Source organism: Micromys minutus (assembly GCF_963924665.1).
Source record: "Micromys minutus genome assembly, chromosome: 1".
NCBI classification, from domain to species: Eukaryota; Metazoa; Chordata; class Mammalia; order Rodentia; family Muridae; genus Micromys; species Micromys minutus.
Window position 1 is genome coordinate 200,980,047 of NC_137969.1, and position 27,271 is coordinate 201,007,317.

General features: G+C 35.7%; 1 protein-coding gene and 1 pseudogene across 2 annotated transcripts in view; one reads left to right on the top strand and one right to left on the bottom strand.

Moving 5' to 3' along the window:
- Nucleotides 1–27,271, bottom strand: part of RALGAPA1 (Ral GTPase activating protein catalytic subunit alpha 1) — a 251,940-nt gene that overhangs the window by 201,202 nt on the left and 23,467 nt on the right. Inside the window, exons 2-10 of the mRNA XM_080934414.1 lie at nt 26,532–26,642; nt 25,858–25,907; nt 21,871–21,928; nt 18,725–18,768; nt 17,565–17,742; nt 14,279–14,394; nt 8,450–8,588; nt 7,162–7,370; nt 657–896 (exon numbers count right to left, since the gene is read on the bottom strand). Of these exons, the coding sequence (XP_080790540.1) occupies nt 657–896; nt 7,162–7,370; nt 8,450–8,588; nt 14,279–14,394; nt 17,565–17,742; nt 18,725–18,768; nt 21,871–21,928; nt 25,858–25,907; nt 26,532–26,642 (1,145 nt within the window). The remainder of the gene's footprint in view (nt 1–656; nt 897–7,161; nt 7,371–8,449; nt 8,589–14,278; nt 14,395–17,564; nt 17,743–18,724; nt 18,769–21,870; nt 21,929–25,857; nt 25,908–26,531; nt 26,643–27,271) is intronic.
- Nucleotides 4,721–5,805, top strand: LOC308434229 (heterogeneous nuclear ribonucleoprotein A3-like; annotated as a pseudogene). Its single transcript has one exon. The product of its transcript is annotated as a heterogeneous nuclear ribonucleoprotein A3-like (transcript).

Here is a 27,271-nt window from a genome sequence, read left to right on the forward strand (position 1 = left end):
CAGTTAAACTGTCACAGTGTGCTGACCCAGTTTTGTGCTGACACACACCAAAGTCATTTGAGAAGAAGAAACTTCTGTGAATAGAGACTGTTGCAGTTTGTGGTTAATAACTGATGTGGGAGGGCACAGCTCAAGTTGGCAGTGCCACCCTGGGAGCTATAAGCAAGCAGGTTGAGCACAAGCTGGGAGGAGCAAGCCAGTAGCAATGCCCCTCCAGAGCCTCTACATTAAGTCCTGCTTTAAGCCCTGGCCCTGACTTCTCTGGATGGTAAGTCCAACAATCTGTAAATAAACCCTTTTCCCAGACTAACTTTGGTGTCTGGTGTTTTACCACAGCCACAGAAGCTCTAACTAAGGAACACAGTGAACAAGTATAAAACCGTTTTGATAACATAAGGAATATGAAGGGAGGAAAAACAAAGAAAGAGGGTGCAAATCCAGTAGAGTGTGTGCATCCACAAAGCTCTGTGTTTCATTGGGAGAAGAAAACAACCAGGAAATAGGAGGATGCATGAAAACTGTTAAAGGGTTTTTATTTAAGTTTATGAAACTTAAAATTAACTTTCAAAATCTTAATAAGGAATCGATCTTAAATGGCTAAAAATCAATATATGCAATAATTCAATTACAATCTAAAAATGTTGACAGTATTTTACCTGACGAAATATCTCTGTGACGAAGTTTACATTGCTTCTCTTAGATGAAAACACTCTGCGAACAATTTCAATGTCCGTGAGGTGTTCTTCGTCGATGCTACAGAGACTGGAAGAGCTAGGCTCTCGCTCTGTGAGAGTGCTTGTGTTGGAATGAGACTGCTCGGGCTCTGCAGTCTTGTCTGCTTTATCAACAGTGTCATTTTTGCTCTCTTCTCTGGATACCAAACTAGCAGCTGCTCTCTAAAATGAAAACAAAAGTCAAAGAATATCATTTGTCACTCAAATTAATGTTTTGTTTTTAGCGAATATTAGCAGAACCCAAGGCCATATCCAACACTGCTTAAAAGCCAGATATCTAACTACATGTAGAAGCCATTCTGGATAATTAAGCAGAATGCAAATAACATAAGTGATACAGAAAAACTCAAATGTGTGATAACAAGTCATCTACTCACCTGTAATTAAACTGAAGTAATTCAACTGAAGTCAAGCCTATATGAAAAACCTAACACACAGGCACGCAGGCAGCTGAGATCTTCAAGAATGAGTAAATAACACAAGGAAACAGAAGCAAGCTATTTACTTCACAATGCTAAAGATTTAAAACCTTCTGAAGCAGAAGCAGAACAAGAGGAGAAACAGAAAGGAGGAGGAGAAAGAAGGAAACAAAATTCAAGAGAGGAAAGAAACAAAAAACTAAGAGAAAATCTTAGGATTTTTGAGGAAATGATATACACTATAATAATAATATTCATCAAGACTGGAGACCAAGCCTAATGTGATCAAATAGACCTCTTCCAAGAGACACAAAGACAGTTCTATATATGCAAATAAACAAACATCAGAAAATAGACTAAAAAGCAAAACCATGTGATTGTCATCAGAAAAGACCTTTTACAAAATCCAATATAACTTTATAATCAAAGTCTTGGAGAGGCTAAGGGACATAGGGATATTATGCCTCAACATAATAAAGGCAATTTACTACAAGCTCACAGCCACCATCAGCCTAAATGGGAGAAACCCAAAGAATTTCCACTAAAATCAGGAACAAGACAAGCATGTTTACTTTCTCCATGCCTGTTCAATAGCTAGAGAATAAGACAACTGAAGGAACCAAGGGGATACTAATAAAAAAGAGAAAACATTATTTGCAGATGATAGGACTTTTATACATAAAAGACCCTAAGAACACACATGCACACACACACACACACACACACACACACACACACACACACACACACACACAAACAATCTTCCCATACATAAATTAGAAATACACTGAATAAGAAAACAGGGAACTAGTATCTTTTACAGCAGTCTCAAAAGTAAACATTAGAATAACTTTTACCACTCAAGTGAAAGACTTCTATACTAAAAATGTTAAGACACTGAAGAAGCTGAAGATAGCAGAAGATGGAAAGGTATCCCATGTTCATGGAGCCATGGGATTGATATTGTGAAAATGACCATCTTACCAAAAGCAATTTATAGATGCAATAGAATTTTCATCAAAATGCAACACAATTCTTCACAGAAATGAAAACTACACATGGAAACACAAAAGTCCAGGATAGCTAAAGTAATCATGCAAACAAAATAACTGGTAGAAGTGTCACTATCCCAAATGTCAAGGTGTACTACAGAGCTATAGTAGGAGAACCAGCAAGGTAATGGCATAAAAACATACACAATGGAATCAAGCTGAAGGCCCAGACAAACCACACACCTTATGAACACCTGATTTTGACAAAGCCAAAATTACACACTGGCTGGCTAAATGCATGCCAAACTGAATTCAAATATATTCCTATTTATCAGCCTGCACAAAACTCAACTCGAGATGCATAATGGATATTAACATAAGACCAGATACCCTGAATCTGACAAAGAGAAAGTGGGGAATATGTTCAAGCTCATGGCACATGAAAGGACTTTCTCAACAAGACACCGATAACATTAAGATCAATAAGTAAACAACAGAACCTCAAGGAAGCTAAGAGGCTCTCATGTATGACAAAATACACTATCATTTCAGCAAGACAGCCTAGAGAACAGGAAAATATCCAAGAATTAGTATCTAAAGGTACATAAAGAATTGAGAAACTAAACATAAAAAACAAATAACAATTTAAAATGAGATATGAAACTGAGGAGAGTTCTTAAAAGATGAGACACAGATGGCTAAAAAACACTTTAAGAAATTGTCAACACTCTTAACCATCAGAGAAATGCTAATGAAAACCACTTTAAAATTTCACCTTACATCAGTAAAAATGGCCAAGATAAATAAAACAAGTCATCACATGCTGGTGCAGATGAGGGGAAAAGGAACATGTATTATTCTTTGTTAGTGGGAGTGCAAACTGGTGCAGGCACTACTGAAATCAGTATGGCAGTCTTCAGAAAGCTGGAACCCTATATCAAGATCCAGCTGTTTTGGGTACAAAAGGCTCTATATCCTACTATAGACATATACTGGCTCATCCATGCCCATTGCTGCATAATAACCAGAATTAGAAACAGCCTAAATGTGCATCAATTAATGATGGACAATGAAAACATGGTACATTTATACAGTGGAATTCAGTTGTTATTAAAAAAAGAAAGTCACAGGTAAATTGATGGAAGGTTTAAAATCTCAGATCCAAAAAGACAAATAGTGCATGCCTTCTTTTATATATGGTTGCTAGTCTTCACACCTTTGATGTCTGTGCTACAATCCCCACAGAGGCTAAGTACAGGGAGAGGGATAAAAGAGGATAACACTTAAGGCAATGTGAAAACCATATGGAAATCTACTACTGCAGATAGTAGAAGTCACTACGTAAGAGACAAAGTCCCTACTAAACATTTTATGCCACTAAGTAAAACCCCCAGTGCCAGAAAGGGATTGCACCTTGTTTAGCTGTTGGCCAAGGGGACCCAATGGAAAGACCCAGACATCACAGACGTATGGTAAGGCATACTGGTCACTCTCCCTCTCCACAACCTGATAAGACCCTACTGCTAAAGACAAATATGTCATCAAACATGGAGAAATCAAACTGGTCCCTAATTCAAAGCTTCAACCCTACTGTAGTCATCAGAATCACTCAGCTACAATTCCTGTTACCTACAACAGCCTGCAAATGTCGTAAGAGTAACCAACCATTTTCTGACTGGATTTAAGGCCCAATTCGTGAGATGGTACCAATATTGGGCACTGCTCAAGTGGCCAAGAACCTGAGACTAGAGAGTTCATGCTGCCAGGAGGAAACCTGATATTATGTTTCTGCTAAAGGAACATTGCAATAAAACGGCTTCTAATGACGCTGACATGATAGTCTACCCACATGTCAGCACCTCCCTCAGCCCTCAGCAGAGATGCTTCCTCTTTCAGTAAATGATAACTAACATGACCCACAACTAACCAATGCATAGAGAATGAGAGACTTGGGAGTACTCCATTCTAAATAGAATTTCTTCAGAAAATCTTTCCTCTTAAGGCTCAGGGATCTATTTGGAAGAGGAGCCAGGAAAATTGTAAGAGCCAGAGGGAACAGATGACATCATATCTTCAATACATAACAGAACTGATGCACATAGGAAGTCGGCTATGGTGAAAGAATGCACGATACTGACAGAATCAAGACAGACAGGATCCCAGCACTGTGAAGTGGATGTGGACATGGGACCCACCTGTAACCAAGAGGCTATTAACAACTGATACCCACTGACAAAGGGAAAAATAATTTCTCTCTAATTGAATCTCACTGGGTATAGTAACCACACCTCAGGGAAGCCTCCAAGGCAAGGACTAGATGGTCAACACAAAACAAACTCAATGGAACTTTTGCAGACTCCTTGTCATATTTTTCTTTGTCTGAACATTTTATTTTTATTATTTTATTACTGGTCTTCTGCTTGTTTTTTATTTTTCTTTGTGTAGGTGTGTATGTTTTTGGTTTTGGCTTTTTTTTTTTTTTTTTTAAGGAGAGAAAAAGAACATAAAGTTGGGTGGATAAAGAGGTGGGAAGAGATATTGAACTGGAGTTGGAAGAGGCGAGTCCGGTCTCAAAATGGAGGTAAAACCACTGCCCAGTCGCCCCCAGCCTGACTCCAGCCATAGCCCCCAGGGGGAGGGCCGTGATCCAAAGGAACCAGAGCAGCCGAGGAAGCTGTTCATTGGTGGGCTGAGCTTTGAAACCACAGATGACAGTTTAAGAGAACATTTTGAGAAATGGGGCACACTTACAGACTGTGTGGTAATGATAGATCCTCAAACAAAACGTTCCAGAGGCTTTGGTTTTGTGACCTACTCTTGTGTTGAAGAGGTGGGTGCTGCAGTGTGTGCTCGGCCACACAAGGTCGATGGGCGTGTGGTGGAACCAAAGAGAGCTGTTTCTAGAGAGGGTTCTATGAAGCCTGGTGCCCATTTAACAGTGAAGAAAATTTTTGTTGGTGGTATTAAAGAGGATACGAAAGAATATAATCTGAGAGACTACTTTGAAAAGTATGGCAAGATTGAAACCATAGAAGTTATGGAAGACAGGCAGAGTGGGAAAAAGAAAGGATTTGCTTTTGTAACTTTTGATGATCATGACACAGTTGATAAAATTGTTGTTCAGAAATACCACACTATTAATGGGCATAACTGTGAAGTGAAAAAAAACCTTTCTAAACAAGAGATGCAGTCTGCTGGGTCACAGAGAGGTCAGGGGGTGGATCTGGCAACTTTATGGGTCGTGAAGGAAACTTTAGGGGGAGAGGAGGCTATGGTGGTGGAGGTGGTGGCAGCAGACGTAGTTATGGAGGTGGTGATGGTGGATATAATGGATTTGGAGGTGAAGGTGCAGCTATGGTGGCCCTGGTTACAGCAGTAGAGGAGGTTATGGAGGTGGTGGACCAGGATATGGAAACCAAGGCGGTGGATACGGTGGTGGAGGAGGAGGATATGATGGTTACAATGAAGGAGGGAATTTTGGTGGAGGTAACTATGGTGGTGGTGGAAACTATAATGACTTTGGAAATTATAGTGGACAGCAACAATCAAATTATGGACCCATGAAGGGGCAGTTTTGGTGACAGAAGCTCAGGCAGTCCCTGTGGAGGTGGCTATGGATCTGGAGGTGGAAGTGGTGGATATGGTAGCAGAAGGTTTTAAAATAAAACAGAAACGCCTACAGTTCTTAGCAGGAGAGAGCGAGGAGTTGTCAGGAAAGCTGCAGGTCACTCTGAGACAGTCGTCCTAAATGCATTAGAGGAACTGTAACAATCTGCCACAGGAGGAACGATGATCCACAGTCAGAAAAGTTACTGCAGCTGAAACAGGAAACCCTTCCTGTTCAGGACTGTCACAGCCACAGTTTGCAAAAATGCAGCTATGATTAATGCAATGTAGTGTCAGTTAGATGGACATTCCTGAGGTCTTTCTGTTGTAGCTTTGTCTTTTTCTTTTCCTTTTCATTACATCAGGTATATTGCCCTGTAAGTTGTGGTAGTGGTATCAGGAATAAAAAAAAATTAAGGAATTTTTAACTTTTCAAAAAAAAAAAAAAGAAAAGAAAAGAAAAGAAAAGAAAGAGGTGGGAAGGATGTAAGGAAAAATAAAAATATATTGTATTTTTAATTAAAAAAAGTATTTTTAGATTCACAAAAAATAAAGATTTGATATTTTAAGTCTGTTAAATCAGATAAATGACATCACTCAGTAAAACACACACACACACACACACACACACACACACACAGAAAACACAATATTAGGAGAAAAGAGAACCAGAAAAAAAATATGAAAATGGGATAAACTATTTAATTTATAACATATAAATTAAAATACTATTTCTTCATTTTTTCGCTATGTAATGCTCTATTTTAATTTTAGACTCAGTCTCTGTTAGTAACTGGATGGATTTTGGCAAGACTTCAAATCTGTGAATGTTTAGAGATTAAAAAGGATGAGGTCAGAGGATAAAACAGTAGGAAAATAAATTGATAATCATGCAAGCATGAGAACCAGAGTACACCAAAGTTTATCATACACTAAGTAGAAAACAGCATATAAAGGGCCATACTATCTGCAGTTTCAGAAATCTCCAACGTATTCTCTGTGAATAAAGGAGACTATTATTCCATTAATAATGTGATAAACTGGAACCTGAGACCAATATATAGCTAAAATCATCTTTTGCATCTCTCAAGCTTTCTTTTTTAAAAAAAAAAAGTATTGTAGGGGAATGCTAAGGCAGTGAGGTTCAGAGGGGAAATGGGAAAGGAGATAACATTTGAAATGTAAATAAATAAATAACCCATAAAATGTTATTGTACAATAAAAATATTATTATATGAATTTTATTTTCTATTAAAAAAATACATACTACTTTTACAGTAACAGTTAAGGTTTGAGTTTTGTGATAGATTTATTCAAATAAACCATCACTAGCATCCATTCTAAATATGCTGTATACCTAAGGCAGGTAAACCTAAGAAGCCACTTAACCTTCCTTCATTTATACATTACCTGAATGTTCTTTGGCAAGACTTCACCCTCCATCCCAGGAATATTAGGTCCTGAATGTGGTTTTGGCTCCAGCCAGAAAGAAACCAGCCAACGAATGACAATAACCCGAGCCTGGATGAAAGGCTCTTTTGTACAATATATTGTCTCATTGGTTTCAGCATCTTTCTTTATCATCACATAATGAGGCTTTGGTCTGATCTGTGGGATGTCTATATAAAAATGGAAAACAAAACATAAAATGAAAACACAATTATCCCTAGCTAAGCCTACATTTTAAGTCTTCAGAAGATATTATGATACTACATTATTTTTAGAAGTGTTAATAAAAAATAAAATTCTATAGAATTTTATATATTTAATATATTAGATGCTACCCAAGAACTTAGAAGAACAAACATATATTAGGCATAATATATAGTGTCTTTTCCAAAATCCAATCAATCTAACATTCACAGGAAGCAGAGGTAGGAGGAGGCTCTCTGAGTTTGAGGCTAGCCTGGTCCACAGAGTGAGTTCTAGGACAGCCAGAGCTACCCAGAAAAGTTATGTCTTGAAACAAAAGCAAAAACAAAAGCAAACAAGCAAACAAAAGATGCGATGAGATGGCCATGATGGCAGTACTCGAGCCTGCTAGTTGCCTGAAGATGTTCTATGAGGAACAACTTCTATATACAGATTTATCTCTTCCTTTTGTATAAGAGCCAGGTTTGCCTCTAATTCAGATTTGTATAAAAAGCCCCTACGTCAAGGTTATTTCACAAAACACTAAAAATTGGACAAGAAATGATAAAAAGATAAAACAATTTAATTATTTATGCAATTTGATTACCAGTTAATTGAACCCTTGAGAAATCACAGGGGAAAAATTCATAATATATAGTTTAAGGTCAAGCATGGTGGTACATACTTGTAGTCCCAACACTTATAGGAGGCTCAGTCAGAAAAATCACAAGTTTAATACCAGTTGGCTATGTGCCAAGATCCAGGCCAACCTAGGAGCCTTACCAGCTTTCTGTCTCAAAATTTTAAAAAATGAACACACACACCCTAACAATCATACAAACAGTAGAATTCAACTTAACCTACTACTAACTACTGGAGAATATCCAGAACAACGTTTTAGTGGAACCTTTGTATTCTCAGTAAAAACTTATTGCTGTAAATGCATTTTTGTTATAAATCTGGGTATAGCATCAATTCAAAAAGATGTGATCAGTTTTCTGTAAGTAACAAATCCCACTGACATTTCATTCTTTAAGTAAATTGTAAAACTCTAGATTATACCTACCAAGTACAGGATGATACAAACTACTCTCCTGGCAGATGTTTGGGAAAATATAAGGCAAGTAAAACCTCTTAAAGTGTGAGAATAAAAATGAAAATCCCCTCTCTTGGTTTTCTTTGTTCTTCCACTCTAGACTTTTCACCTAAAAACAGACAGTGTTGTTACAATTGCCCCAGGAAACAAAATCTCCTAAATATAGTTTAGCTGCTATAAACAAGCTTATAAAAGTTATAATATACAGAGCCTTTAGACTATGAAGATCATATATATAGCAAAAGTTCCATTCTTTATTTTTATTAGCATATATAGTGTACAAATGCATTTCATTACATGTTTTATACATACACATATAATATACTTTGATTATATAGTCTATACTTTAAAATCGATCTCCTATAAAAATATTATATACACCCTCTCTCAGAGTGAGGTACACCTAGACCTTAAACCATTAATAACTCAACAGCTAAGAAGATAGCCTTGTGGCAATTTTTGGTAGTTAAAAATCATTATGTTTAATCTTTACCTACCAAAACTTTGACTATTTCCATGTTACATCTTGTTTTACATATACTTTATGATCTTTGTAAATAGTAAGATTTCAATGCATATTAGCAAACCTTAAAAAAAATCAAGTACTGTGAAAAATATATTCATATATATTTATACTAAAATGCTTTTAATAATCTGTATATGTATCTGTTTTTTTAAATAAGGTTGTAAAAAAGAAATTACATGAACCTCAAAAAATATTACATAGTTTTTAAAGTCTTACACTAAATTGCAAAATTACAAAAATGATTAATTTGGCTGTATTAATGACAAATATACTAATTTCCTCTCCTATCCCTTCCTGCATAATTATGATAAAAAACATAGGTATATGTGGCCAAGAGTGTTATGTAGTCACAATGGTAAGTAGGCAAGTGCAGATACCAAAGTCCAGGAACAGGAAGCAGGGTATACATTAAGGACAGCAGAACAATACAAACTTTGAGCTTCAGATGTACACAGAGGATGTTCATGGAGTGTGGAGTAAAGGAACAGGAGGAAACAGAATACTACTACTGCTCTATTGTGGAATTCCAGCAAAAGAACGATACCTAAGAAAGAGACTTGCAAAGGCCCAAGGTGAGTTATTAGAACCCAGCCAGAGAGAATATCTGCAGAGCATGGGAATGGTGATTCAGATAAGTATTTAAAAAAGAAGGATAAATAAATAATATCATGAGAACATGAGACAGTTTTGTCACAAAGAACAGAATGAAGTAAGGGGGACAGATGTGTGTATTCATATTTATAGTCATTCAGAGGATCCAGAAATCGCAACACTCAGTAATGAGCATCCCAAGTGCCTAGATACTGGATTCTAAACACAATTCTTCAGAGAGGGTCAAAGAAAGTACAAGATGAAACTACAACAGTAAAGAATTACATTGGAGAAGGTTGTAGTGGTGCACTTTTAACCCAGCATTCAGGAGGCAGAAGTAGGTGAATCACTGAGAGTTCAAGATCAAGCCAGGTCTACATGAGTTCCAAGAAAGCCAAGAGTAGGTAGAAAGACCCTGACTCAAAACAAACTTTAAAAACCCCAACAACAACAAAAGAATGATATTGAGGAGCAGCAAGATGGTTCTGTGGGTAAAGGTTCTTTCCATCAACCCTGACAAGCTAAGATCAATCCTCCAGGACACAACATGGTGGGAGGAAAGAATCAACCCCCACAAGCTATTCTCTCACTTCCATATTTGCACAAGACATACCTTGCCCCTCTCCAATTAAATAAATAAAAATGTAATAAATTTTAAAAGAATTAGAGACAATTTAAAATGCATATAAATAATCTTGAAGTCACAAGAATCCAGCAACCTATGCTGAGATAAATAAACATATGAATAAATAAATAGGAAGGGGAGAAAACTTTTGCAGATAATTCTAGGCCTACATTGCCACGATAGGATTATTTTTCAATGCTGGACTAAAAATAGGAAAAAATCAAATATCCCACTAATAAAAGAACATACACTTGGCATATAGTTACCTAATAAAAAGAAAGAACTGATTATACTACAACATGAGTGAATTTTTAAAGCATGTGCTAAGTCAAAGAAGCCAATCAAAAAGGAATACGCGGTATGAGTCTATTGTGACTTCTCTAAATGACTTCACTTATTTGAAATGTTCAGTTTAGCATATATATTATTATACCCAGGGCAGCAGATGGAGCTACTCTGGAGTAGGAAGACTCTTAATGGGATTTAGATTTCCTATTAGAGGAAACTAAAATATTTCAAAAATTATCAGTACTGACAGCATCACAGTCCTTAAAGACATCTACTAAACTACATTCTATGTGACAACCAGACTGCACATACATAATAGCTCAATAAAGCTGTCTGTCAACAATTATTAGTTGGGACATGATAGTATAAATTAAAAAACAAGTCTTCAAAATATTAAAATATTTAGTAAAATTCTGAAGAAGAGATTACACAATGCATTTTCCCTAAACATTGATTATAAAAAGAAAAATATTATTACCACATTGAAAAGGCCTAGCAGACATCACTTTAATCAGAGCAAAAAGATCTACAGTACAGATATCTAAAAATTCACTCTCAATCATGATCAGAAAAGCTTTTTCTTGCAGTGAGTCAGTCATGATTAATCTAGAAACTCCTGTACAGAAACTAGTCAGAATGCTGATAATAAAGTGACTATGGATGCTGGGTAAATATATCCCCATCCAAGGTTTTTGCAAAGCATCACAGAAGTGGGAATAGAAAGAATGTAAAAGCCAAAGGATGGGGAAGAAAAGTTGTAAAATGCTGTTTTCAGCACATTACATGGGTTGCTGCACAAATCAACTCACAGTCGCTGTGGCTGACTGCATAAGGTCGAGGCAGTCAAAAGTCCAGGATGGACTGGAGACAGGCTGTCAGGGACCAGTCCTGGCAAATGAGCTATATAGGCAATTGGAACCTGCCTAGGAAAGTTTAGTCCCTTTTCTCTGGGAATGTGGCTTCTAGTACGTTGTCCGTGCCCCAGCAGAGGGCGTCATACCCATGCACGCCTGCTCAACACCGATTCAGGGGGATGATGATGAAGAAAGAGAAGAAAAATCAGAATGGAGACTGGAAGGATGTGTTAATGATAAAAATATGATATATACATACATGAAAATTTTCAAAGAATAAATTTCTAAAAAATTTAAAGCAAAATATTGATCCATAGGAGTTTGAATGATTCCCAAAATAATTACGCTAAGAAAGATGCCAGAATAAAAATGAATATAATAATTCAATGTATAAGAAATATGATGTAAATCACATTAATAGTTGCTTGTGAGGAGGTTGCAAAGGATGCATTATAAAGGAAATCAACAACTACAAAAAAAAACCTTCAAAAGCTAAATTATAGTGTCATGTAACAAGATTCAATAAACTGTGACTGGGTATTAAATCATGACTAACCTGAAATCTCGGCATTTCAGAGGCTGAACTGGAAGGATTATGATTCGATGCCAGCCTGGGCTAGGCTATACAGATAGTTCTAATCTAGCATAAGGCTACAAAAGGAAGGGAGGGAGGATGAAAAAGAAAGTAAAAAAAAAAAAAAAAAAAAAAAGATCCTGCAATGATAAAACCTAATGTTAAAATTAATTGTATAGATAATTACATCTCAATTAATCTATGAGACATAAACTTTTGAAAAGCAAAATAATACTGGCAGTAAGTGTGGTCATTGCAGAGCTCTGACTGTGTGCTGTGCCCTTTCACTCAGCACTTTGCACTCTGAGGCTCAAATAGAATACACGGTATTTTATAAACGAGGAAAACTAAATGGAGAATGGTTAGGCCAAAGGATGAACTACTAGTCAAAAGTAGAATCATTATTTTAAGTACTGCTAATCTGTCTCAGGATCCACATTTAATAGGATAGTGTTTGTTTCTCAGGTAAAAGAACTTTCATATTTGGAATAACTATAAACAGCATTAAATATGTAAAAAGGTATTTTCATCAACCAAAACACCCATATAGAGATGAACATTCAGAGATGAAGGCTACCTTAGTATTTAAGTGTTCACCTGCAAATTACTTTTCCTGATTCCTATTCTGTCAGTCACCCTCCTGTTACATCTTGAGAGACTGATCCTAAACCAAACATCTATTTACACTTCACTAAGTACCAGAGCTCCTGGTTGTAATGAAAGGGTTGGAAAATAAGTCTGACTGGCTCATATATGGTTATACACACCAAGAATCTACTTCACAACAGGGTGCTGGTACACCTGTAATCCCAGAACTCAGGAGGCAGAGGCATGCAGTACCAGGCCAGCCAGAGCTACATAGCAAGTTCCAGTTCAGCCAGAGATACATAGTAAGACCATGTGTCAAAACATAATATAAAAGGGGTCTACTTCATGGGGCTGGGAAGATGGCTCAGGAGGTAAAGTACCTGCTGTATAAGCACGAGGACCTAAGTCTGGATCCTAGGTATCAAAGTAAAAACCATGCACTGTGTGGCTTGCACCTAGGAGAGCATAGAGTGAAGCAGGTAAGTAGATCCCCAAAGCTCAGTGGACAGCCAATTTGGCTGATCTGACGTGGTTCAGTGACAGACCAACAGACCCTATCTCAAAAAAATGACAAGAAGGAATTGAAGAATACATCTGATGGCAACCTTTGTACTCGGTACAGACAAACAGACACACACACACACACAACTTCATATACATTTCTTTCCAGCTCTATGGCAGTTTATAAGAATAACCCCAATAGGGTTATATATTTGACATGTAGTCCCGAGTTGCTGGTGGTGAATGGGGAAGTTTAGTTGTGGGCTTGTTGGAGGAGGAGTGTCACAGGAGACAGACATTGAGAATTTCAAGCCTTGTGTCATTTCCAGCTCATTCTCTCTGCCTCATGCTCAAGGTAAATTATGTGAGCCCTCGACGGCCTGCTCCTACTGCCATGCTTCCCCACCTCAATACACTCTTTTGTAAGTTGCCTTGGTCATGAGGGTTTATCACAGCAACAGAAAGGTAACAAATACAAGCTCTCTGAGAGTTTCATAATCTTCTAATGACCTTTGACAAAATAATAGTAGCATATATTTTCACAGTAAAAATTTGTTGCTCTTCTAGAAAATAAACAAATATCTACTATAACAAAATAATGGTAAGAGACAGGAAAATTATCCAGACAGGACAGCAAAGCAAAGCATCTTTTCTTTTTTTTTTAAACTTTATTTTAAAAAACAAAGATAAAAGAAAAAAATTTAAACATTTTTGCATAAATGTATACAAATACAATTGTGTCAGTGCTTGGCTTTTTTTTTTTTAAGGTTTGACACTCTGCATTAAGGTCTTACTATTTACAATGAGCAAAAAGTACATGATAAACAGGAGGTAACCCGGAATTAGTCAACGTGTTCTTGGTGTGTAAGAATTGAGCATGATGGGTTTTTTTTTTTTGGGTTTTTTTTTTTTGTTTTTGTTTTTTTTTTTGTTTGTTTGTTTTGTTTTATTTTATTTTATTTTATTTTTTTCTTGAACTTCACACAGTCTGTGAGTTGTTTCTGGGGCAGTCCGAGCCTCTGGGGTTAGCATCCCACTATCAGTGACTACATATTATATCTGTTCTTTTGTGACTGGGTTATCTCACTCAGGATGATATTCTCTAGATGCAGCCATTTTCGTAAGAATTTGGTTAAGTCATCTTTTCATAAGAAGAAAAAAGAACAGACACCTGAAGGTTCTAGGTGTGTGTGTATGCAATAAACAAAGAAAAAAAGCTAAGTGCTCATGCAATTGGAAGATGGTAACATACCTGAATTACTATGTATTTTAAAAGTGCTTCAAGAAAATAGCTTGTGAGATCTTCTTGTCCTTTATCTCCTGACTGCGGGGGAACAAGAGGGGTGACTTCCTCTATAGTTACTTGAGCTAGCCAAAGACAAGAGAATTGTATTATCAAAAGACAAATTCTATTATACAACAAATGACTAAATAAAATTTAGCAAAACATATACACAATGAAAAACTGCTTTTAAATCTTTCTAAAATTTACATGTTGAAATAAATCTGAGATCATTCTGACAGTCCATAATTATCATAAACTTGACAATTGGCTGTTTGTAGATCCCTGGTTGAGAGGCAATGGAAGAGGGATAGACCTCACTAGAGTGATTCACACTGAGAGTGTTAGATAACAATATGACAACAAACTTTAGTTCAAGGTGCTTATCACCAAATTAGCATTCTGACTGTATATTACTTTTCAGATATTAATTCGCTATAACAAATGGTGATATATATATAAAAAAAAACAACCTACAGTTAGCTAAAGCTCTCCAATTTCCTAAGCAGCACAACCAGTCACTGGTGAATCTGCCCAAATAAATAAGCCCACAACAAGTGTATTTTTTAATTCTAAAATAACATACAGTACGTCACTTCTAACACCCACTTCACAAACGCCAACCTTTATCCTTTGCAACCCACCCTCAGAGTGGTGCCAGTGCTTTAGTTTGCAAAGCTATAAACTCCCACTTAATACCCAAAGACTTCTTAGTAGCTACAGTGCCATAGATAGTTTGTATGCTCTATGCCCCGTACAGTACACAGTAAAGCTTCCATTCTTGGGCTGGAGAGGGCTAAGAATGTAAGGATGTAAACTGCTCTGGTCTGCCCAGGTTCAGTTCCCTGTGCCCAAACCATGTGGCTCAGAAACTACTGGAGGCTCCGACTCCAGGAAATCTGAAACCTTTTTCTAGTCTCTGTGGAAATTGGCATGCATAGACTAAACAGACAAGTAGGCACACACATACATACATAATTTTTTTTTCACAGAGAAAGAATGCAAGAGTTGGTCAAAAGGTATTTGAAACTAATCAAAAAAGAAAGCTGATTCTAAAAATGGGGACAAAAAGAAACCTACAGAAACAGCATGTCAGGGATCTAAAAGAAAACACATCCATGAAACACTAATTTAACTCCTCCGAGTGACATGCAAACAAGCAGATGTGAATGCTTAAACTGGCACATTTACAGATGTTATGTGAGCTTGATTTTTACTTTTAAGTTTTATGCTACAAGTATAGTTTGATTTGCTACAAAAGTCTGTAATTTCTAGAAATATGTATTACAATAAGATGAAACATCCACTAGAGTACAGGTTATGGACTGAATATGGACTCCCAAAATTCACAGGCTGCAACATGAATCCTCAAGGCGACTGTATCTAAACAGAGGTTACAATGATGTTATCAGGGTTCAGCCCTAAGTGTACAGAACTGTATATAAACAGAGGAGACTTCAGAGGGCCTGTGTGCACATGCATACAAGTACACAAAGGAAAAATAATCACACAAGCACAGAATAAGAAGGTGCTGTCTGCAAGATGAGAAAAGGCTCCTCAGAAACTAGACCTGACAGCATCTGATTCAGCACTCTGAAGAATCCACTGTGAACTGTAAGAAATACACTTCTGCGGTAGAGCCACTTAAGTCTGTGGTATTTTGTTACAGAAGCCCTAGTCAACTAATACAGCACTATAGATCACAAATGCTTGCTAGTAAAAGAATATATTTAACCAAAAGAAAAATCACTTTTGTTATTTAAGCAGAATAAAACAAGGAAAAAACTAAAAAGCAAAGAAAAATAACATTAGAAAAGCAAAGGGTTGAAAAATATCACAAGGATTCACTAGTTAAAAAAAAAGAAGTTAAGTAACATTTCTACAATTACAAATTAAATTTAAAATGAAAATACAATTTTAGATTTATAAAAATTTATATTCATTTTATACAGTTATTTACTGCACAAAGAAAAACACTTCTATTTCTGTGTATATATACTAATTCAAGCACAAAATAAAATAGAAATTAAAGATAAATTAAAACCAGGAGTAGTGTCCATTACCTCCCAGCAAGAGGATCTCATGTTCGAGGTCATTCTTTACTACACAATATACATTAAAGGCTAGCCTGAGATATATGAGACTCTGTCTCAAAAAAACTCACAAAAGTGGAAAAAACAAAACAAAACCTGATGTGAAGTGGTCTAAGCAACCCTAATTTGATTTAGATGCTCTGATATGTAGGATTTGGCTAGTCAGAGTTAATGTCCTTACCAGGGTTGGCCAAGTCTTAGAGGTAATATTTGACTAACCTGATAAGAGTGACATCATACACAAACCAATTCTACCTAGAGTCCCACCCCCAGGGAATCCTCTTATATTCAGATTCAAGGCTATTATTTTCCTGTCCTGATCACTTCAGGTTCAAGGACTAGAGATATTCTTTTTGTACTGATGTCAACTGAATTACAACAGCTGATTTTTACTTGCTCCCACTGAGTTGCCACTTCCTTCCCATGAAACCGCAATAAAGGTTCCCGCCTACAATAACTCATACACTTCCCTTTCCTCTGTCTTCTGACTAACACTGATCACTCACACAAAGAGAGCTAGACACACACATTGTCTACATAGGCCTGTCGCATGGGCTATACTTCTTCTTGGAAGGTAAATAGCAAAGTGCCATTTCCAACAGTTATCTTAATCTGTTGGCCTCACTAAGCCAAAGTAATACTAAAACCTACCTTTATAAACACAGCCTCAGAATCATGGAATAACTGTATAGAGAGCTGACATTAAAAACAAGCAAGCAAACAAACAAAATTCACAGAAGACTGCAGAGAGTAGGTAAAGTGCATACAAAACAAATATGAAAACCTGAGATCAGATCACCAGCACCCATATAAAAAATGGGGGTATGGCCCTGAATGCCTGTAACCCCAGTGCTGTGGGGCAATAACAAGTAGATTCTGGTGGTGGGGGAGGGGGGTTGCTTGCCATCTAGTGCAGTTAGAACAGTGATCTTAAGGGGCTTGACCTCAAAATAACTGTAACATGGAGAAACAACTGAGGAAGATACTCTGCTGTCAATGTCTGGCCTCCATTTGGTGAGTATGGGCAAGCACACCTGAAAACGCGTGCATATATATATTACAAACACGTTTGTGTATGCACAAAAGTGTATATTTAAACATTTTTAAAAAGAAACTTCATAGAAAACAAACATAGTGATATACAAAAATCTCAACAATCTTACTTTCTTGAAGGTTGAGTGGAGGATTAATTAGATTATCTAAAGTTCGAGGTCCATATTCAGATTGTGGTGCAGAAAATCCAGGGATCAAGCAGGAAAACATCCAGAGCTGTTCTTTGCTACAGTTATCCTGAAGAGCTTGCAACCATAACAAGAAGAGACGAACACCTTCCCGTCTGATCTAAAATAAAATAAAATGCAGTATTTCTTCATGGAAAGAATGATATTTTATAGAAGGAAGAGAAAGACGAGATGTAGAATGAAGACAAACATGCCCAGAGCATCTATACAATCCCCATTATTTGAGATCTAGGTCCATAGACATGTAAGGATAAACTCGGGCTAAGGCTATTGGTAGCATATGCAAGGCCCTAGGGAGTAAACTAAGCCCTCCTGATGAAATCCTATGAATAAACTACATAATATAATAATTTCTATTTAAAAACCTGAAAAGCCATTTCTTCTTCCTCTTTTTTCCTAGCACTCATCCCTACCAATTTAACCCAGAGAGAGAAGTGACAGGACAATGACAGTCCCTGCCCAGAGTCTGTTTAATAAGCAGGAATGTTCTAGAGACGCTGCTGAACAACTGTTTGTCCCTTAAAAGTTCTGGAGTTATTCAAATTATCAAAGTGAATTTAGTTAAACAACTGTTGAAAAAATTACTTGAAAGCTCTCTGAAATTAGCACATTTACTACTTTTTTGTGTGTCCTAGCTACAAGTCTGGAAGGAACTCTTGCATAACTACTGTGCCCAATGACCTAAAACAATCCCCATATATGAAAAACACTTGGATCAATGAATAAATGTTCTCCCAGAAAGAGAACAGAAAAGAGAAAGTTCACTGGCAAGCACTGAGTTCTTCTCAGTGACTTTTCTCAATGAATTGAAGACAATTAATTCAAGGGAAGAATAAAGTGTAAGTGGTAGGCATGTATGCTTTATTGCTTTTGTTTGTTTGGGGTCTCAGGGAGGACTAAGCTGGCTTCAACTATCCATCTCCTCAGTGCTGGGACTCCTCAGTGCATCATCACCCCTAATTCATGCAGCAGTCTGGGGGCCAAATCCACAGCCCTAAACATATTTAACAAGCACTCTGGACAACCCCACTTCAATACTCGGTTTTTTTTTGTCATAAAAAATAAATATTATTGAATAATACCTTTAAGGAGTTTCCTGTATGCAGTAGTTTCTTTAAAATCAACCCTGAAAATAAAAACATGATTTTAACTGTCCCATCTTCTTATCTGTGTATAAAATGTCAGAGTTCTCGGTCAGACTTGAAAACACTTTTGAACAAGTCCTTGGCAATCTCTAAATTGTTCTTGGTGACCTTAATAACCCTTTGATCAAAACTGAGGTCAGAGGGACAAATAAAAAAGTCACCTTTCAACACAGTTAAATATGATTTACTTTATTGACAAAACTTGATCATAAATTTGTATTTAACACAATAATCTGTTACATCTGGTTATTTACATTGAAAATATAAATAAAATATTTTACCACAAACACAAGAAGACTATTGTAAAAGGTTTGAATCAACCAAAAGAACACTCATTAACTCCAAGATTTCCTAATAATTATTTTTATTACCATAACATCTAGAGATGCATCATTCATAGTGAACAAATATAAACACAATATTATATTTTTCACTTAATTAACCATACAATGACACATTGACGCTTAAATCATTTTTCCTTTCTTCTCTAGAAAAAAACATTATATACATTTTGAAGTTATCACTTAAAAAACCATTTTTATATTATTGCTTATTTATAAATCCATAAATTACTTAGAATCAATTGCTTAAAATCTTAAAAAAGTGTCATTCGTAGGAACTCATTTATAAGTTGCTGCTTTTCATATCTAATATTAGCATTTTAAATTTATCTACACTTATCTATGTAGCTCTAGATAATTCATTTTTAACTATTTCATGAATATACGTATATGTAGCTTCTTTTGGCTCATTTCCAAATTTTTGTCACAATCAAGAACAGTGTAATAAATATGATTCGTGACTACCTATTACATATGACGTTTCGTAGGATATATAATTGCAATGAAATCACTCACTTTCAGCTTTATTGGATATTAAGAAAATTGAAAATCATAATGAAAACAACACCTTGCAATGCAACAGTGCTCTGGTATGTGATACAGCAGGACACAAGGACAAACTCTAAAATTTGATAATCTGATTAGTGTTAAGTTTTAATGTTTTCATTTAATGTTTTCTAGAGACAACCAATGTTTTTTGCTTGCCCATTCAAATTTTATTTAATTGCTTGTGTGTTCATTTATAATTTTCAAGTGGTAGACTTTCTAAATTGAGAGCTCTGTACTAGTTTTATTTACATGCCTGTGCTTGTGTTTGTATGAGGGGATACCACATGTGCAGGTGCTGTTGGCAGCCAGAGAAAGACATCAGATTCCATAGAGTTGGAGTCTTCAAGGAAACTGTGAGCCACTGCTGTGAGCTGTTTATTGTGGGTGCTAGAAATTGAACTCAAATCTCTAGAGAAGCAGCACATCCTCTCAAACCACTAAGCCAGCGCTCCAGCCCTCAAGTTCTTGTTTTGATTTCTAAATTAAAAGTTCTTAATAAGATTTATGCCTAGTCTAGCTATGCCATATTTGGCTGGCATCACTGGGAGGGCTGCTCTTTTCTAAAGGGAAATGGAGGATCAGTGGCTTGGGGACAGAGAAGAGAGCGGGCAGGGAGGTGGGAAGGGAAGGGAGGCTGTGGTCAGGATGTATTTTATAATAGAAGAATAAAGAAAAAGAAAAAATCTTTATATATTGCCTACTAAATCTCTGTCAGCTCTATAAACTAGATAAGTCATAAACACATAAAATATGCCTTTGTTGGGGGAGGACTATTGTCTCATGAACAACAAATGTCTTAAGTTTTAGACCAGGTGTGGTGGTTCATGTCTTTAATTTCAACACTGGATAGATAGAGATAAAAAAACAAAACAAAACAAAACAAAAAAAAAAAACAAAAAAAAAACCTAGGAGTTCAAGGCCAGTCTCAGCTATAGCAAATAAGAGAGCAGATTACTTTATGAGCCAATCCCAAAAACATCAAACAGCATGTGGTAGTAGATGTCTATACAGGTGTATTTGTGTGTGTGTAAATTTCAATATTTTGAAATTTATTTTAAAAACTCTCATAAAACAAATTTATTTAAATATTTTAATATGTACTTTTTTATATAAATAAAACCTTGACTTTGGTATTACAAAGTTAAACCAAATATTTCTTTCAAGAACTTATTGTGTTTTCCCCTTCCTTCCTTCCTTCCTTCTTTCCTTCCTTCCTTCCTTCCTTTTTTAATTTTGGATTTTTGGCCAGGCTGACATGGAATTTCCAACATAGTCAACGCTGGCACTACAACAACAAAAGACTATGTAAGGAGGATAAAAGTATCATAAAATTGAACTATGGGGACTTTTTCTAAAATACATTGAATTTTACTCCAAAAAATAATTTGATCTATGTAAATTGTATCTCAATAAAGTTATTTTTACATCAACTACAGTCACCTTTTCTGTCATTAACAATTCATAAAAGCCAGTAAGTTGTAGGAATTATCCAACTGACAAAAATAAATGCTACCATTGATGAATTTTCACGTTATAAACAATTTGGGAATACTATTAATCATGACAAGTAGGTAACAAAGCTCTTCTAGGGATGAAAGGCTATATTCCTCAAGAAATACAACATATCTTTCAAGTTCACATGTTTTACAAAGACAATCTTCAAGACCATTTTCATGATCATGAAATTGAAATGAGTTCATAATTCTTTTGAGCAGTTTATTATGTGCTCATTAGCAATTAATATCTTCTTTATGCTATGTTTATTGAAATATTTTGGCCACCTTTAAAAGCCTATCTTTTGAATACAGTATGCTGGTATATGTTATGCAAAAAACATTAATACATCCATGTGTGTGTGAAAACTGGAGGTGCTTTCTACCTTTACTTTTGAGACAGGGTCTCTTATTGAGCCTGGAATTATTGTCAGTGGATCCCAGGGTCTGTCTCCAACCCTGACCCTACCATTGTACTGGGGTTACTGTAATGAATGTGGCCACCCTTGGCTTTTTACCGGGGTGCTGGAGATCAGCACTCAGGTTGTTGCATTAAAGCAAACACTTTACCTACTAAGCCATCTCCCTAGTCTCTTTTAATCTCCATTTTCAGTAAAATAAACCATGAACTCATTAAAAATAACTGCTAAGCTATTGTAAATTTTACTTCAGATATGTCATTTACATTTATATTACTTACCAATACTATGGAATTGCCATCGCTGATGAATTCTTTCTGGAAGAAGTTGTAAAATTTTCTAAAAATCAACATAAACAAAATAAAGAGTTAAAAATCAAATAATGACCTACTATATTATAAAATATAAAATATTAGAGGGCCAAACTAAGAGCCTCTTATGTTAAAGTATATCAAATACAAACTAGTAAGATATTTAAATTTTCCCACTGAAAAAGTAATAAACAATTACTAAAGACATTTTGGAAGAGAAAATTAATGAAATTCATCTTTAATAGTGTTATAAAAAGTAAGTCTATGGGTTGGAGAAATGGCTCACTGGTTAAGAGCACTAACTGATCTTCCAGAGGTCCTGAGTTCAATTCCCAGCAACCACATGGTGGCTCACAACCATCTGTAATGAGATCTGATGCCCTCTTCTGGTGTGTCTGAAGACAGTAACAATGTACTCATAAATAAATGTTTAAAAAAAATAAGTCTATTCTCCTTTTGATGGTTAATCTTGGTTGCCAACTTGACTAGCTCTAGAACACAGTATCTGGGCACTCCTGTGAGGGATTTACTCGAAGCAGGAAGACTTGCCCTAAATATAAATCAGATCAAAGTGACATGAGAAGGGAAAGGGGAAAAGAAGAGGAAAAGAAAAGGAAGGAGAGGGGGAAAGAGAATGGAGAAAGTAGATAAGGTTAGGAAGGCAAAAAGGAGAAAGTATAAAAAGATAGGGGCATTAATTAATCATGTGAGCCCAGAGGTACTTGGATGCCATGTTGGACACAGGTAGCAAAGCAAAGCAAAAAAAAAAAAAAAAAGCAAAAAAAGCAAAAAAAGCAAAAAAAAAAAAAAAAAAGAAAGAAAAGAAAAGAAAAAAATACTCTCTATACACGACACCTCAAATTTTCTTGTTATCCATTTTCTACGTATTATGTAGATTAACAGTTAATTACTAAAATAGACTCAGTCATTACCACTTGCTGAATGACATCGTGCATGTTGTTATTGGTGCTGTTAAAAGTATTACTTAGCCATGTCATTTAAGGACACTCACTCATAAGCTCAAACTATAGATACTTTATACAATGGTGTCCCGTTATCCTTGTAATCAACCCAAACATCTCTCTTGACCAATAAAGAAATGGGCTGAGTAGTGTGCTTAGCGCAGAAATCTAGCAAGTGGATGGACCAAGACTGTAACTTCAATATGCCTATTTCCATGCCTGTGCATTTATGCTATTCTGACCAAAAGCTAGTTGGCACTTACATGTTTGTTTTTTCTTTTTGATACAATTGCCTTTAGTCCATTCCAAAAGAGAGAATAATAAAGAAAATATAAAGCATAGGGACAGACAGACAGTTCATCAAGAAAGACTCTGCAAAACCCTGAGCTGGATCTCTGGAACTCATGTAAAGGTAGGAGATGACTAACTTCACAAAGCTGGCACAACTTGTATGCCATGGAATGTGTCCCACACACATGTGTACAAACACTGAAACATAAATTTACCTACATGTCTCCCACGGCTAGCTAATAAAAACATTTGGTGTGAAAAAAGATAAAATTATAGAAAGGTTGAAAAGTTAAGTTTGTGAGCTACTCAAAAACAGCCTTAACTTCTGATCAATTATACTTTAGATTTAACTTTATGTATTTAGAAACAGGATTTAAATCAGGTTGGCCTTAAAATCATAATCTTCAATGGTTATGGGCACACAGCCACCATGTTTAGCTTATGATTTTAATTTCTAGTGTGGATTAAAGAAATACAAGTTTTATGTGCCTTCAATTACAGAAAAAAGAATCCAATTTTGTTCCATATGAACATCACATACAGTTATGTTTTTAACCAGAAAGTAGTCACTTTATGATTTACATTTTCATCATTAGACACTATACATGATCATCCAACTTTAAGAAGAAAATCAGTAAAAATGTTAAATGTTTTTTTAAAGATGAAAATCCCAGGGCTTGAGGTTTTCCTTTATCCTAGACAGAATGAGTACTTAGCATTCAGATTCAATCTAAAGGAGAATAAAAGCAACACAGACCACCAGCCCCTGAGAAAACCAACCACTTTGATCTCATAACTTTTTTCTGATGAAATTTAATGATCCATAACCTGTTACACATAGGAAAGTATTATTTTTAATATTTTTTTCTCTAATTTCCATTTTCTGAAAAGAAATGTTCTTAATTTATCAGTTACCTTGTTTCCTGAACACAGAGCAACCATTATCTTGCATTCTTCGGGGACACTTATTTTCCCCCAAAACAGCTGTTTACTATTCTACTTAAAATGTAGTTTCTTTGCCAAATATCCAATCAGGTTTCAAAGGATTCAAGATCAATGAAAATTAAGTTCAGAATATCAGTTACTATGTCTGGCACTTTGTTTTGTTTTTCTTATTCTTCTTGAGAAAGGTTCTCACAATGTAGCCCAAGCTGGACTAAAAGTTGCAACTCTCCTGCCTCAGGCTCTCAAAGGTTTGAACTGTATGTCCAGGCATTTTAGTTTTAGAAATAGTCTTACTCTATTGGGTGGCCGGCCTCCTCCTCTCTCACTGAGTATCAGGACTACAGGAGCACAACATCTCAACTATGGGAAATAGGTTTTATGCTCTCTCTTGATCCCTCAAGTCATCAGCTCTAATCTAAATCATTGGATTTCGACCAGTCTCTAAATTTTCATAAAAATAAGAATATTTCTGTGACTATTTCCTCTGATATTAAGTAATTTTAAAACAGGGATGAAAGGGGTTTCATTTTTGAATGTGCTAAAAAAAAAAAACAATTTTAGTAGCGCTTATGAACCTCTAAGCTATGTTTTCTGTTTGTTAACAAATATTTGCCCCAGTCTAATTCAAAGTGATATAAAAATAAGAATTTACAAAACAAGGCTATTTTGTTCAAATTTATAATAAAAAGCCATTGGAGCAGAAATGATGAGCCGAGGTGATATATGCCTTTAATCCCAAAACTTGGTGTAGGAAGACCAAGCAGAAATTCAAGGCAAGTATGAACTACAGGTGTTGTATAGCAATTTCCTCCAAATTCACAGAGTCCATCCTAGAAGGAAGCTCCTTAAAACTCAGGAAGTTCTAAAGTGATTTCTTTAAGGCTCAGGAAGAAAATAACTCACAAGTGTCAGAAAGTCCCTGAAAATTATATTTGCACCCCCTCTGGCACCTGAAGGTCACATAAACAGTAATATTGCCAAGGAGAAATCTCACACATATCAGGCTGCCTGCATGCCTTGCACAAAGCCCTAGGGTTCCAACTCTCTGGAGTGTGCTTTCAGTATTGTAGCTGCCTTTGAGTCATTCATGCTTCTGTAAGTAACGTTTTGTCCATACTCCTGTAGCCCCAATAATTCACTGGTTCACAGAGCTGAACTTGGGTGTGGCATCATTTGATCTTCCACCACTTCTCTATCTGGAGTGAGTAGACCTGTCACATCTCCACTGTACGGCCCTGGACCAGAACTAAATGACACAGCCTGGCACAGCAACACACACCTGTAGTCTCAGCACTTGAGACCAGAGGCAGGAAGATCTGTGCAAGTTAAAGGCCAGCCTGGTCTATATAGCAAGTTTCAGACCACTCAGGGTTTCATATTGAATCTTAAAAAGAACAAAAGCAAAACAGACAAATTTAAAAAATGATATATCCCATAAGCCTATTTAATAGCTTCAGTTCTAGAGGTTAAAAAACAAAAATCTGTGTAAACTACACAAATTAAAATTTCACTTTACAAATATACTGTCAGATTAATTTTATATTGTCAAATGCATAAACATTTTGTTGCTAAAACAACCATTATACCTCAAAAATACACAAGTTCAGCCAGATACATCTTTAAGGTAATTAAGTAAGTTCTTCAAAAGGCTGGCAGATTAACTATATTTCACTTAATGTCTGAATATTTTAATATATTTATTTATATTCTCAGAATCATTTTTTGAAAAAGTTTAAATGGTATGACTCATAGCACTTACCTCAAAAATAAAAAGTATAGCATCTAATTCCTCTCTTTGAGACTTGTGACCTGAAATATTTTGAACAGAAAAAATACTTTAAATGTACTCACTGTTAACAACTACTTAATAAACTTAAATATTTCAACCACTGAGTTTTTCTTTAGTGATTCTTTAGCAAAATGCTAAAGTATGGTCTATTTATTATATAGATAATATTATAATCCCTCTCTCTTTAGCATAGTTGTTCTAAATATAGATTCTAGTTCTAGGAGTTGGGAGTAGTTTAGTGATAAAAATCCACACTTAGCATGTACAAAGTCTTGGATTCAATCCCCATGATTAAAAAAAAAAAAAAAAAAAAAACTTGGCTTATTCTTATATCTAATAACAAGTCATCACATACTATGAGTTCTAAATAAGCTTTGATTATAAAAACACTATTACTATTGCTATTAAAATATTTCTAGGGCAGAACAAAGAAGGTAGGTTGGGTAACTTGATCCAGAAAATGCAAATGTTCCAAGCCTTCACAAAACAATAGCCATGAGTCTGTTAAGTTTCCTTTCAAAAACATCTGAAAGGTATCAAAATAAAACAATACTAAAATTTTAATGCCCAAATCCTCTTTTTAAGTTAATGCTTATGACTACTAGAAACATAAACATAAGCCAGAATACACATTAATATCTTACCTTTCTGTTTAAGACTAGCTTCAATAGTCACAAAATTTTCAAAAAACACATAATATATATGTGAAAAATGTTGGTCAAAAAACTGTTTAAGGTCAATAGATTCTGCATTCTCTGAAAAAGAACAACAACAAACAACTCTTAGTAATTAGTTTATGAAGGTTAAATCGTGATTAGCAAACATTTATAGTGCCAAATTTCCTTCAAGGTCAAATATCTGCACCTGAAATTCTATCAAATTCAAATATATGGTACAAATACTTCTATGTGTTTCCTTATTTTTACAATTTTAACCTTTATATATTTCAGTTTTAGTTTTGAAAAAAATTGGTCAGGTTACCATAGTGTGTGTGTGTTTGTTTGAAGCAATCAATGTCAAACTGTGCAATGGAGCACAGCTGTAATGCTAGGTACTCTGAAGGCTTAAGCAGAAGATCAAATCAAGGCTAGCCTGAGAAGTATAGTAAGACCCTGTTGTGTAAGACAGAGACAGACTGACGGACTACTCAAAATCAGTATCTCAAAGATCTATTTTTCAGGGCTGGAGAGATGGTTCCAATTAAGAGCATTAGCTGCTCTTCTAGAGGTCCTGAGTTCAATTCCCAGCATCTACAGGGTAGCTCAGAGCCACCAATAATGCCCTTTTCTAGTGTGCAGATTATACATGCAAAAAATATAAATAAAATATTTACATAAATAAATCTTTTTTTAAAAGGTCTATTCTCAATTCGTGGCTTCAGCTT